Source organism: Panthera pardus, unplaced genomic scaffold, assembly GCF_024362965.1.
Source record: "Panthera pardus isolate Hobbes unplaced genomic scaffold, ASM2436296v1 HiC_scaffold_1, whole genome shotgun sequence".
Taxonomy (NCBI): domain Eukaryota; kingdom Metazoa; phylum Chordata; class Mammalia; order Carnivora; family Felidae; genus Panthera; species Panthera pardus.
This window is the reverse complement of record NW_026526654.1, coordinates 7,593,620-7,607,115: the sequence shown is the minus strand read 5'-3', so window position 1 is coordinate 7,607,115 and position 13,496 is coordinate 7,593,620. Positions and strand designations below refer to the sequence as shown.

Below are 13,496 nucleotides of genomic sequence, written 5' to 3'. Positions count from 1 at the left end.
TATTAGTAAAAACATATTTTACATCCTTAAAACTACTGTTGAAATAGGGAGTTGAAATCTTGAAACTCATGTTTTTTCCCCTGCTTTTGTGATTGTATTATTTTTACTCCTTAAGAATATTTTTAGTGTTTATTTTTGAGAGAGAGAAAGTGAAGGAGAAGGGGAGGGGTAGGGAGAGGGTACAGAGGGTCCAAAGCAGGCTCTGTGCTGACAGCAGAGAGACTGATGCGGAGTCGAACTCATGAACCAAGAGCTCATGACGTAAGGCAAAGTCGGAGACTTAACTGACTGAGCCACCCAGGCGCCCCTCCCCTGTTTTCATTATTATTCTTTATTTATTCTTTATTTTTATTATTTTACAATTTAGTGTCCAGTTAGGGAATATATAGTGTGTACAGTGTAGTCTTGGCTTCGGGAGTAGATTCCTCGAATTCATCACTTCCAGATAACCCCAGGGCCCTCCTCAATGCCCACCATCCCTTTTTTCCACCCCCTTAACTCCCCACCCCCATCAACCCTCAGCTTGTTCTCTGTCTTTTAAGAGCGTCATATGGTTTGCCTCCCTCTAGGTATTTGTAACCATTTTTTTTTTCTTTCCCTTCCCCTATGGTCTTGTGTGAAGTTTTCAAATTCCACATATGAGTGAAAACATACGATATCTTTCTCTTGACCGACTTATTTCATTTAGCATCATACCTTCCAGTTGCTTCCACAGTGTTGCAAATGGCAAGATTCCATTCTTTTTCATGGCCAGGTCGTATTATTCCATTGTAGATAGATCACCACGTCTTCTTTAGCCATTCATCAGTTGATGGACATTTGGGCTCTTTCCATAATTTGGCGATTGTTGATAGAACTGCTATCAACTCTGGGGTACATGTGCCCTTACAAATCAGCACTCCTGTATCCTTTGGATAAATGCCTAATAGTGCTGTTGCTGGGTTGTAGGGTAATTCTATTTTTAATTTTTTGAGGAACCTCCACACTATTTTCCACAGTGGCTGCCCCCATTTGCATTGCTACCAACAGTGCAAGAGGGTTCCCGTTTCGCCACATCGTCGCCAACATCTGTTATTTCCAGAGTTGTGAATTTCACCACCACACTCTGACTGATTGAGGTGTTATCCCAGTGGGGTTTGATTTGTATTTCCTGGATGATGCGTGATGTTGAGCATCTTTGCATGTGTCCGTTGGCCATCTGGATGTCTCCTTTGGAAAAGTGTCTGTTCACGTCCTCTGCCCCTTTCTTTGCTCACTTGGTTTCCGGGTGTTGAGTTTGGCAAGTTCTTTATAGACTTTTTTATCCTAACCCTTTATGTGATATGCCATTTGCAAATACATATCTTCTCCCATTCCGTTGGTTGCCTTTAAAGTTGTTGATTGTTGCCTTTGCTGTGTGGCAGCTTTGTATCTTGATGAGGTCCCAAAAGTTCACTTTTGCTTTTATTTCCTTTGCCTTTGGAGACATGTCAAGTAAGTAATTGCTGCAGCCGAGGTCAGAGAGGTGGTTGCCTGTTTTCTCCTCTAGGATTTTGATGGTTTCCCGTCTCATGGTTAGCTTTTTTATGCATTGGAGTTTATGTTTGTGTAAGGTGTAAGAAAGTGGTCCAGGTTCACTCTTGTGCATGTTGCTGTCCAGTTCTCCCAGCACCATTAGCTAAAGAGACTGTCTTTTTTGCATTGGCTACTCTTTCCTGCTTTGTTGGAGCTTAGTTGGCCACACATCTGTGGGCCCATTTCTGGGTTCTCTATTCTATTCCATTGGCCTCTGTGCTTGTTTGGAGCTAATACTGTGCGTTTGAGGAGTCCAGCTTTGTAGTTCAGGCTAAAGTCCGGGATTGTGATGCCTCCCCCACTCTGGTTTTCTTTTTCAACCTTACTTTGGTTGTTCTCGGTCTTTTGTGGTTCTCTCCAAAGTTTAGGATGGTTTGTTCTAGTTCTGTGAAGAATGCTGCTGTTATTTTGATTGGGATTGCATTGAATGTACAGATTTCTTTGGGTAGTATTGACATTTTAACAATGTTTGTTCTTGCAACCCATGAGCATGGGATATTTTCCGGGTTCTTTGTGTGTTCTTCAGTTTCTTTCATAAGTTGTCTATAGTTTTCAGCATACAGATCTTTTACCTCTTTGGTTAGGTTTAATGCTAGGTATTTTATGGTTTGGTGCAGTGGTAAATGGATCGATTCCTTGATATCTCTTTCTAATGCTTCATGACTGGTGTATAGACATGCAACCGATTTGGGTGCATTGATTTTTATCCTGTAGCTTTGCTGAATGCATCTGTCCATTCTAGCAGTTTTTGGTGGAGGCTTTCAGGATGTCCACATAGAGTATCGTGTCATCTGCCAACTGTGAATGTTTGACCTCTTCTTTGCCAACTTGGATGCCTTTTATTTCATTTTGTTGTGTGATGTCTGAGTCTAGGACTTCCAACATTATGTTAAGCAACAGTGGTGAGAGTAGAAATCCTTTCATGTTCCTGATCTCAGGGGAAAAGCTCTCAGTGTTTCTCCATGGAGGAGGCTTTAGCTGTGGGCCGTTCATATGTGGCTTTTAGGGTTTGAAGGTCTATTCCTTCTGTCTGATTTTCTTGACGGTTGTATTAAGAAAAGGTGCTGTATTTTGTCAAATGCATTCCCTGCATCTATTGACAGGATCGTATGGTTCTTATCCTTTCTTCTCTTCATGGGATGTGTCATGTTGATTGATTTGTGAATATTGAACCAGCCCTGCTGCCCAGGAATGAATTGCACTTGATCCAGGCGAATCATACTCTTAATATACCGTTGCATTACATTTGTTAGTATCTTGTTGAGAAGGTTTGCATCCATGTTCATCAGGGACATTGGCCTGTCATTCTGCTTTTTAGTGGGGTCTCTGTCTGCTTTGGAAATCAACGTAATGCTGGTTTCATAGAAGGAGTCCAGAAGCTTTCCTTCCATTTCTATTTTTTTAGAACAGCTTGAGAATAAGAAGGATTAACTCTGCTTTAAAGGTCTGGGAGAATTCCCCTGGGATGCCATCCTGCCCAGGACTCTTATTTGTTGGGAGATTTGTAATAACTGATTGAATGTCTTCACGGGTTATGGGTCTGTTCACGTGTTCTATTTCTTCCCATTTGGCTTTTGGTAATGTGTGGGTGTCTAGGAATTTGTCCATGTCTTCCAGGTTGTCCAGGTTGTTGACATATACTTTTTAATAGTATCCTCGGATCCTTGTTGTATTTCTGTGGTGTTGGTTGTGATTTCTCATCTTTCATTTGTGATTTTATCTGTTTGGGCCTCTCTTTCTTCTTTTTGAGAAGTGTGGCTAGGGGGTTATCAATTTTGTTTATTTAAAAAAAAACACATCTCTTATATTGATTGATGTGTGCAACCTTGTTTTTGGATTCTATAGGATTTATTTCTGCTCTACTCTTTTTTGTTTCCCTTCTTCTGCTGACGTAGGGCTTTCTTTGCTGCTGTGTTTCTAGTTCATTTAGGAGTGAAGTTAGTTTCTGTATTTGGGACCATCATTGCTTCTGGAGATAGGCCTGGATTGCAATGTATTTTCCTCTAAGGACTGCCTTTGCTGCATCCTAAAGGGTTTGGATTGCGTGTTTTCATTTTCATTTGCTTCCATATGGTTTTTAATTTCTTCCTTAATCGCCTGGTGGACCCATTCTTTATTGAGTAGGAAGTTCTGTAACCTCCAAGCATTTTGAGGCTTTCCAGTTTTTGTTCTTGCTGTTGATTCCAAGTGTCTGAGCCTTGTGATCTGAAAATATGCATGGTATGATATCAGTCCTTTTATATTTGTGGAGGGCTGTTTTGTGACCCAGGATGTGATCTATATTGGAGAAGCTTCTATGTGCACTTAAGAAGAATGTGCGTTCTACTGCTGTTGGATGAAAAGATCTCAATATATCGGTGTTGATATCCATGTATATAAATGCATATATTAGGCCAATATATATCTATGTATATCTGAATACATCTGGTCCAATGACACATTGGATCTGTGTTTCCTTACTGATTTTCTGCCTTGATGATCCACCTATTGCCATGAGTGGAATCTTAATGTCGTCTACAATCATGGTATTTGTATGTATACATTTAATCATGTTTGTGATTAATCGATTCATATGTGTGGGCGTTTCACTCTGGGGCCATAAACATTTGCAATTGTTAGCTCCTCTTGATGGATAGACCCCTTAATTATGATCCAATGCCCTTCTGAATCTGCTACTACAGTCTCTGGTTTAAAATCTAGTCTTTCTGGTGGAAGTGTGGCGACTCCAGCTTTCTTTTGACTTCTAGTAGCATGATAGGTGGTTCCCCATAGCTTCACTTTGAATCTGGAGGTGTCCTGGGGTATAACATCAGTGTCTTGTTGACAACATATAGATGGATCTTGTTGTTTGGTTTTGTTTTGTGTTTTATCCATTCTGATTCCCAGTGTCTTTTGATTGGGGCATTGAGTCCATTCACACTCAGAGTGATTAGTTAAAGATATGGATTTAGTGTCATTGTGTTATCTGAAGGTTTCATGCTTTTGGTGAGGCCTCTGGTCCTTTGTAGTCTCTGCTGCTTTCCACTCACAGAGTCTCCCCTTAGGGTCTCCTGCAGGGCTGGTTTCGTGGTCATGAACTCCATTAGGTTTTGTTTGTCTGGGAAAGCCTTTCTCTCTCTTTCTATTCTAAATGACAGCCTTGCTGGGGAAGGGATTCTTCGCCGCATATGTTCCCATTCAGCACACTGACCGTTTGCTACCCCTCCCTTCTGCCCTGCCAAGTTTCTTTGGACAGGTCTGCTGCTACCCTTATGTGTCTTCCCTTGTCGAATAAGACCCGTTTGTCCCTAGCTGCTTTCAGAGTCCTCTCCTTATCTTTGTAGTTTTCCAGTTTCGCTATGGCATGTCGTGGTGTTGACCTGGGTTTGTTGATTTGGAAAGGAATTCTCTGTGCCGCCAGGACTTGGATGACCGTTTCCTTCTCCAGATGAGGGAAGCTCCCAGCTATACGTTGTTCAAACAAACCTTCTGCCCCTTTCTCTCACTCTTCTTCTTCTGGGACTCCTAGGATGTGGCTAATATTTCATCTCACCAAATCACGTAGGTCTCTAGTACCTGCCTCGTGATCTAGTCATTTCCTTCCTTTCCTTTCTCTGCTTCATCTTTGTCCACAATTGTATCTTCTGTTTCACCGATTCTGTCTGCTGCTTCTCCCATCCTTGCTGTCACTGCATCTAGTTTACTTTGTATCTCCTTTACGCCATTTCATTTTCAGCATTCATCGTGACGATTCCTTAGGTCCTTGATCTCTGAAGCAGTAGATTGTCTGCTGTCTTCTATGCGTGGTTTCAAGCGCAACTATGCGTCTTATGAGTGTCATTCCTAAAATGTGCTCACACATATTGTTTCTGTCTCTTTTGAGCACTTCACTGGCTGTCCTTTCTTCCCGGAATTTTTTTTGAGCAGAATTCTTTGATTTCGTCGTTTTGGCTAGATTCCTGCCCTTTATGTGTTTGAATAGCTTGTTCTCTGTCCCACACCTGCGAGTACTACTATATTAAAAAGAGCTCCTATACTGTCCAGGGCCTGGCAGTTGAACAAATGTGTTTTGGAGTGTGTTGTGTGCACTCTTTTGGTGCGTCTTTGGCTGCTGTTCTCGCTACTTAGAGTGGCAGTTTGGGCCTTCCACCAGGTGTGCTTTGATTTGTTTGTTGAAGTAATCCTGGAAACAAGGAGAAGAAGGTGGTGAAGAATCCTTAGCCCAAACAAAAAGAGAAATGACTGGAGTGGAAAAAAAGACCAGGTAGTGACTCAAAGGAGCTATATGGCTTAATCCAGAAAGAGAGGGAGGAAAATGAAGAAGGAGATCTAGAAAATTATACAGAAAATGCGCAATCAAACAAACAAAGAACCAGAACAGAGGAACAAAGGAAAAAAAATATATAGATATATCTATATATACCTATATATATGTAGATATATGATTAGCTTTGACCCATGTCAACTCGAGACTACTAGGCTGTTTCCAAAGGGAGAAGAGGAAAGAGGAGAGTAGAAAGAGAAAAAAGGGAAAAGAGAAGAAAGGGAAAGCAAAGGAAAGAAAAGATGTGGGCCTGGGTGGCTCAGTAGGTGAAGCGTCCGACACTTGAATTTGGCTCAGGTCATGTTTTGCTGTACGTGGGTTCTTAACCCCCATCAGGCTCTGCAGTGAGAGCATGGATCTTGTTGAGAGTGGGGTGGGGGGACAGAAGATCCGAAGCAGGCTCTGCACTGAGAGCAAAGAGTCCAATGCAGGACTTGAACTCATGAACTGTGAGAACATGAGCTGAGCCAAAGTTGGGCGCCTAATCGACTAAGTCACCCAGACACCCCAAGAATATTTGTTTTAAATGTGAAGATGTCTGAAGGCCAATAAAATGGTCGTAGTGTCCAGAAAAGAATGGGAAAGTAGGAATGGGTTTTTGATTTTCTAATTTGACACTATGTTAAGTTCTGGTAATCTCTTAGAGGAGACATCATATAGGTATACAGTTGACCCTTGAACCATGTGGGTTTGTACTGTGGGAATCAACTTACACACAGATTTTTTCAATAAATAGAGTACCATCATGTAAATGTATTTTCTGTTCCTTATGGTTTCTTTTTCTATTAATTCTTACTTTTGAGAGAGAGAGTGAGGACAGAGCACGTGGGTAGGTGAGGGCAGGGTGAGAGAGAGAATCTTAAGCCGATTCACACTGCCAGCATATTTCTTTCTCTTTGATATTGATTGATTTGGCTGCTAATAATTTAAAGTTTTCTAATTCTCTAGTTACTAATCTTTAAAAAGTACTCAAATACACTTTAGTGCTCGTTATAAGGGATGGTAAGCTAAATAGTTTTTAAGGTTTGTAACATTAAAAATCATCTAACTTATTTTTTGGTCGATTTAACACGTAATGAATTGTTTAGTTCCAAAAACTGACAAGCTTAAGTTTATGAGTTCATATTTTTCTTCTGTCTTAGGCTAAGGCAAGTTAGTTTTCACTTCTTACAGGAAGTTACAATCCAGTGACTTGGGAACAGCTAAACATAGATGAAGAAAGTTAACAGTACAATTGTAATTATTTTCTCATTTTTCTTTGTCCGTACTTGATTACTTAAGGACAAGGTGTTTTTACAAACATGTATCCTGGCAGAAAAGACATGTGAAAATCAAAACAAGGAAATTAACCACCCGTTTTTGCAACTGCAAAAAATGGCTCAAGGACCAGCAATGAATAAGGAATGTGACAGGGAGCATGATATATCTCTATATTTAAGACATGCTTCTATGCAAAACTTTGAGGAAATGTGGATCAAATGAGGCAAATTAGACTGGAAAAATAGCTTAAAACTCATCACCAGTGAGTGAAAGCTGAAGTTTGGTGAAATTTGTTAACAATACAGCATTCTTACTCATCTTGAAGAAGAACCACCACAGGGTCACTCTAAGGAGGATCCAACTGAAAGGAAATACCTTCGAATTGGACAAATACTGTACTTGACTGTGAGGAAGAAGATGCATTTGGAGTGTCTGTCTCGGTAGTATTTCAGGCATTTCCTGAACAAAAAGAGCCTAGTCTTGAAAATGTCATTCTCTCTCATTCATACTCTGGGTCCCCAGAATATGCTTGCCAGTCATCTTCTAAGCTTTCTTTAAATGAAAGCAAATCATCCGGGACATATAAATCAAAACCACACTGAGATACCACCTCACACCAGTCAAGAGTGGCTAAATGATCAAATCAGGAGACTATGGATGCTGGGGAGGATGTGGAGAAACAAGAACCCTCTTGCACTGTTGGTGGGAATGCAAACTGGTGCAGCCACTCTGGAAAACAGTGTGGAGGTTCCTCAAAAAATGAAAAATAGACCTAACCTATGACCCAGCAGTAGCACTGCTAGGAATTTACCCAAGGGATACAGGAGTGCTGATGCGTAAGGGCACTTGTACCCCAATGTTTATAGCAGCACTTTCAACAATCACCAAATTTATGGAAAGAGTCTAAATGTCCATCACCCGACGAATGGATAAAGAAATTGTGCTTTATATACACAATGGAATACTTACTTGGCCATGAGAAAGAATGAAATATGGCCTTTTGTAGCAACGTGGATGGAACTGGAGAGTGTGATGCTAAGTGAAATAAGTCATACAGAGAAAGATAGATACCATATGTTTTCACTCTTTTGTGGATCCTGAGAAACTTAACAGAAGACCATGGGGGAGGGGAAGTGAGAAAAAAAAAACAACCTTAAAGAGGGAGAGAGCCAAACCATAAGAGACTCTTACAAACTGATAATAAATTGAGGATTGATGGGGGATGGGAGGGAGGGGAGGCTGGGTGATGGGCATTGAGGAGGGCACCTGTTGGGATGAACACTGGGTGTTGTATGGAAACCAATTTGACAATAAATTTCAAATTAAAGAAAGAAAGAAAGTAAATCAGACTATGAAAATGAGAACAAACCAGACATTGAGCACCTTTTTAACAACAATGAGGATTTTTAAAATGATATAGAAAATAAAAAAGCAAGGAACCCACTAGTTACATTTAAAGTGAAAGAAGGCCAAGAGAGTTTGACATGCTAATGGCAAAAAATATGGACCAAAATACCACCGATTGTATATGTGCTGCCGAAGCGAGCACGACCACCGATTTTAAATCAGACCTCAGTGTAGTGATTCAGAGAGACTTTTTGAATTGTGGCTTGCCTGCTGCGATGTGATGAAACACATGGTTCAAACAAAAAAGCATGATATTTCTGCTGTCACAAACACTTACGAGAAAACAAAACCAGTACAAGACTTTTTTCCAGAAGCCATTATATGCAGATAATGACAGTACTCATAACTATAAAAGTATTGATTCTGAATTAGAAATTGTGAGTTCTTCTTCAGCATCTAGTTTTCCGGCATCTAAAGTACATCTAAGTGAAGAATTACATCAAGATATGCAAAGGTTTAAGAATGAGATAGGCATGTCACAAGTAGAGTTCCTGACTTTGGAAAGAGAGAAAGATCAACCTCCAAAAGAGAAGGAGGTCCGCCTTGCTGTTACTCTTGTTTTTTTTTTTCTCTTTAGCAATTATCTGATCGATTCTGATTTTCCACTCAAGAGAACAAGAGTGTGCATACAATGGAATTGTCTAAATAAGTAATTGTGTCTGGAAATAGATTATTTCTGCTATCTAACAAATAGGAGTTCAGGGAAACATTCTTGTGATTTGTTTTCCTTAAAGTTTCTGTGTCAGTCTTCCAAATACTATATGAACTGGGAAACTAACTTAGCTATATAAGTACCATGTGACCTCACGAACCAGAATAACCATAAAGAAACTGCTTAAAAAACATAATTATCTCCAGGTTGTTTTTTTTTTAATATATTGGCTTAAATATAAATTGCATTTCCATAAACAATAAAATGAGAAAGAAGCAGTAACTAAGAGAAGGAATATAAACACATATTCCCAGCTAAAGCAATCTATGTATTGCTTCAGTATGTGTCTGTAGACTCTGGGTCTAGGGTTCTTGCTTGTCTAGCAAGACAGCAGCGGGATGCAGGATTACAATGGGAGAGACAGCTAATGTCCCGGAGAACACATGAGCCCGGATTAAGGGTCCTTGCTCTGTTTTTAATAGGATCAGAAAGCTTCCAAACATGGTGATGGACATGCACAAAGAGACAATCAATCTGTGAACATGAACTCATGGGCATGAGGGAAAGGGGGTTTCAAGATATAGGGTGTTAGGTGTTAGGGTCAATATAAAACAAAATCCTGGTGCCTGGCAGATGGTTGTTAACAGCTGACCTGAGGCAGCTTCTCTGTTTATCTTAGCTAGTCTAGGGGAGAAGACAGATGCTACCTCAGGATCCACAAGGCACCTCTCTTTTGCTAATTAGCTCCCCTCTGGGCATCTTCACCCTGCAGCCTACAGCCTATAGCCCTATTTACCTGTTTACCTCATTTGGTCCTTCCTTCCTGTGAAAGCAGCTTTCTGCCATAGTACTAAATTGGGGAGTGTGTCCTCCTGAATATCTAATCTTGTTTACCTCTCACACCTTGGTCTTGGAGCCTTTGCCCCTCCCTCTCTATACCTAGATATCTAATATTGTTTACCCAAACTTGGGTGTGAGCATCCTATGGCTTTGTAATTTTCTATGCCTGGTTAACCCATCAGTTCAGGCTCAGGGAATTCCTAAGCTTATTGCCCACAAATATAGGCAGTCTTGTCCGCTTTACTCAAAATCTTGGAACTTAGCATTTCAACATGACTCCTTTGAGATAGGCTTAATAACAGCTATTTGTATGATCACCCCTTTTTTCACATTTTTTAGTCTCATTCTCAGATGTTTCTGTTGAGTCAAACCTTCACTTTATGTGCAATAGCGTATGATACCTTTTGGCCTGTATGATTTTTTACCATGTAGGTAGCATAAACCTTCAGCAAACCTTCAGTATTTAACTCTAAGGGAGAAAACTGAGTTTTGAGATGTGTGGACTTTAGAAATAGACAAAACCTAGAGATACCCTCCTTTAAAAAGAATAAGTAGCTAATCTCCTCGTCCCCTATCAAGGTATTAATTTACTGTGCCAAAGTCACACTTTTCATGCATCTGACTAATTTAATGAATTTGTGGTCATTTCTCTGATTCAGCATTCAAGAATTGTATCGTCTCTTTTGGTGCCATAAAATGCTAGCTAATGACACTTTAGGAACTTGGGACAAATCGTTTAACTTTTTTGAGTTTTACTCGCATTATCAGTAGCAAATGGGATTAAAGGTGATCATTACTTTTATACCCTCTCCCTATAAAGTTTTATGGTTATTGAATGTGAGATTTGGAGAGCATTACTAATTTCCCAGAATTCCACCCTAACGTCCATTTCACTTTGTTCCTTTTGTGTTGTGGCAAACTTTGGTTCATAAATTTAGGGGACATTGTCACTTTTTTTGAGAACCTTAAGTTCCAAAAGAAAAAGAATTGTAAAAGGCAGTCAGGGAAAGAATAGCTCCGTGCAGAAAGGGGAAAGCTTCCTGGTTTTGTTACAGGAGCACCTCCATGTCACATGTTTTAAATCTGGCTGTTGTGTTAAACCCAGGTGGTAAGGATAGAAAAGGATAAATTTTGTCTCTTTTTATTTCTTTGTATCTTTTGGTCAGATGGGGTGGGGATGGGTGGGGAATTCTCAGTAGCAACGTGTGGATATGAATAAGAGTACAAAATTAAGAAAGCCCTTTTAGAAATTTTGGTAACTTCTGCTTTTTTTAAATTCCATCAGAAATGAAGCCGAGTTTATAAAAATTACAATTACTTGTAATGATAAAGTAAACACAAAATATTTTCCTCCATTGAATTTATGACAAACTAAGTGTCAACTGATAAAGTTAATGAAAAAAATTTCTTTTTATTGACTAAAGTAACAATTACCTTTAGTATCAAGTTCCATTAAAGGTTGAGGAAAAAAAGAAGCACAGAGGAAGTGACATGGAAGTATCAGAAAACATACATGATGCTGCGGCTGCTGGATTAATTCCACAAAGACAGAATGGAAAAACTGATAACCATCAATTGCCTATTACAGAAAATAAAGATTCTGATAGGTAAGCCTATAGCAATATTTAAATAGTAGGTAATTGTTATTTTCCTATGCAACAAACTTTTCTAGTTTGAGCTAATGTTCATGATGAACAAATTTTGTATTTTTCGTGGAGATATTTCATCCTACGTGCTAATGAGAAAAATGTAAATACCAATGAGATACTGTTTTTTGCAGTCATAGTGATAAATATTTTATTTAAAAAAATAACCAAAGTTAGGAAATGTGAGGAAAATGACATTCTTAGACCCTGTGGCTGGATGAAATTGGTAACTCCTTTCTGAAAGGTGATTTAGCAGTGTATTTCAAAATTTCAAATATGTCGGGGCACCTGGGTGGCACTGATAGATAAGCATCCAACTTTGGCTCAGGTCATGATCTTGCACTTCACGAGCTTGAGCCTTGCATCACGCTCTGTGCTAACAGAGCAGAGCCTGGAGCCTGCTTCGGATTCTGTGTCTCCCTCTTTCTCTGCCCCTCCCCTGCTTGTGTTCTGTCTCTGTCACTGTCAGAAATAAATAATATAACGTGAGAAAAATATTTCAGGCAGGTCATCCCTTTATTCTAATGGTTTCATAGCCAGGACTGGGTCCTTCTGAAATACGTGACTTCTATAAGCAAGCACATGCGCCTGCACGTGCAAACACACACACACACACACACACACACACACACACACACACACACACCACTATAAGGGCATTTATTATATATTATTACATATACAAAATAGGACAGATATATTAAGGTTACTTATACAAATATGTTACATGTATATGTGAAGGATATTTATTATAGCATTCCCATATCAAACATTTGGAGATTGTGTAAATGTTTATTGACTTATTTTGAGAGACAGAGAATGTGCACACTCGGGAGCCCAAGCATCGAGGGGGAGCAGAGACAGAGAGGGAGAGAGAGAGAATCCCAAGCAGACTCCACGTTAACAGTGCAGAGGCCAACACAGGGCTCGATCTCACGACCACAAAATCATGACCTGAACCAACATCAACAGTCAGATGCTCACCAGACTGAGCCACCTAGGTGCCCCAGAGATAGGCTAAATATCCATTCATTAATAAGGAGGTAAAGTTTCACTTCTATAAAGTAATGGGGCATGTGACCATTTTAAAAAATGAATTTAGGTCTATGTGTACTGATGGTTTAACAAAGTATATTTAAAGCATTTGGTTTGGTTTGATGTCATGTCTTATGCACATTTTGTTAGAATACTTTTAATATCTACTGAATTGCAAACAGAAGTTCCCTGCTACACTGGCAGTCTACCAACAAAATTGCTAATTATTAGATTTTTGGTTTTGTTTCCCAGTGCATGAGTGCTCCAATGTTGGACCCTCAACTTAATCTGAATATTGCCAAGAGGATTCACGTGGCAACATGTCTCAAATTCTATATAAACATTTCATGGCCCCTGTGCTATAAACCAAGATGCTGGTAATGCAATGAATCGTTTTTATAAAGGTACCTTGCTTGCATGCCATTATCCTGCCTTTTTAGAGAATATATTTCAACATGAACCACACCAAATTTTTCAACAGTGCCTTCATGTTATACAATTTGTGACAATTCAGTTTACAAAGTAGGACTATTTTCTGCATTCCCAACCCCTTTTACTTCTGTGTATAAAATTTTAATATGACTAATTACTTTGGATAGTGTTAAATATCCTAGAGTTGGGTGACTTTTTAAAAATGTTTGTTTATTTTGAGAGAGAGAGAGAGAGAGAGAGAGAGAGAGAGAGAGAGAGAGAGAGCATGCACACATGAGTGGAGGAGGAGCAAAGAGAGAGGGAGAGAGAGAATCCTGTGGAGGCTCCGTGCTGTCAGTGCAGAGCTCGATGCTAGAGAACCTAGAGA

At 39.7% G+C, this 13,496-nt stretch overlaps 1 protein-coding gene across 1 annotated transcript in view; it reads left to right on the top strand.

The window, feature by feature from the left end:
- The window catches only part of LOC109260803 (ankyrin repeat domain-containing protein 26-like), a 135,766-nt gene that overhangs the window by 50,472 nt on the left and 71,798 nt on the right, over positions 1 to 13,496 (top strand). The window contains 1 exon segment of the mRNA XM_053901553.1: positions 11,441 to 11,623. Within this exon segment, the coding sequence (XP_053757528.1) occupies positions 11,441 to 11,623 (183 nt within the window).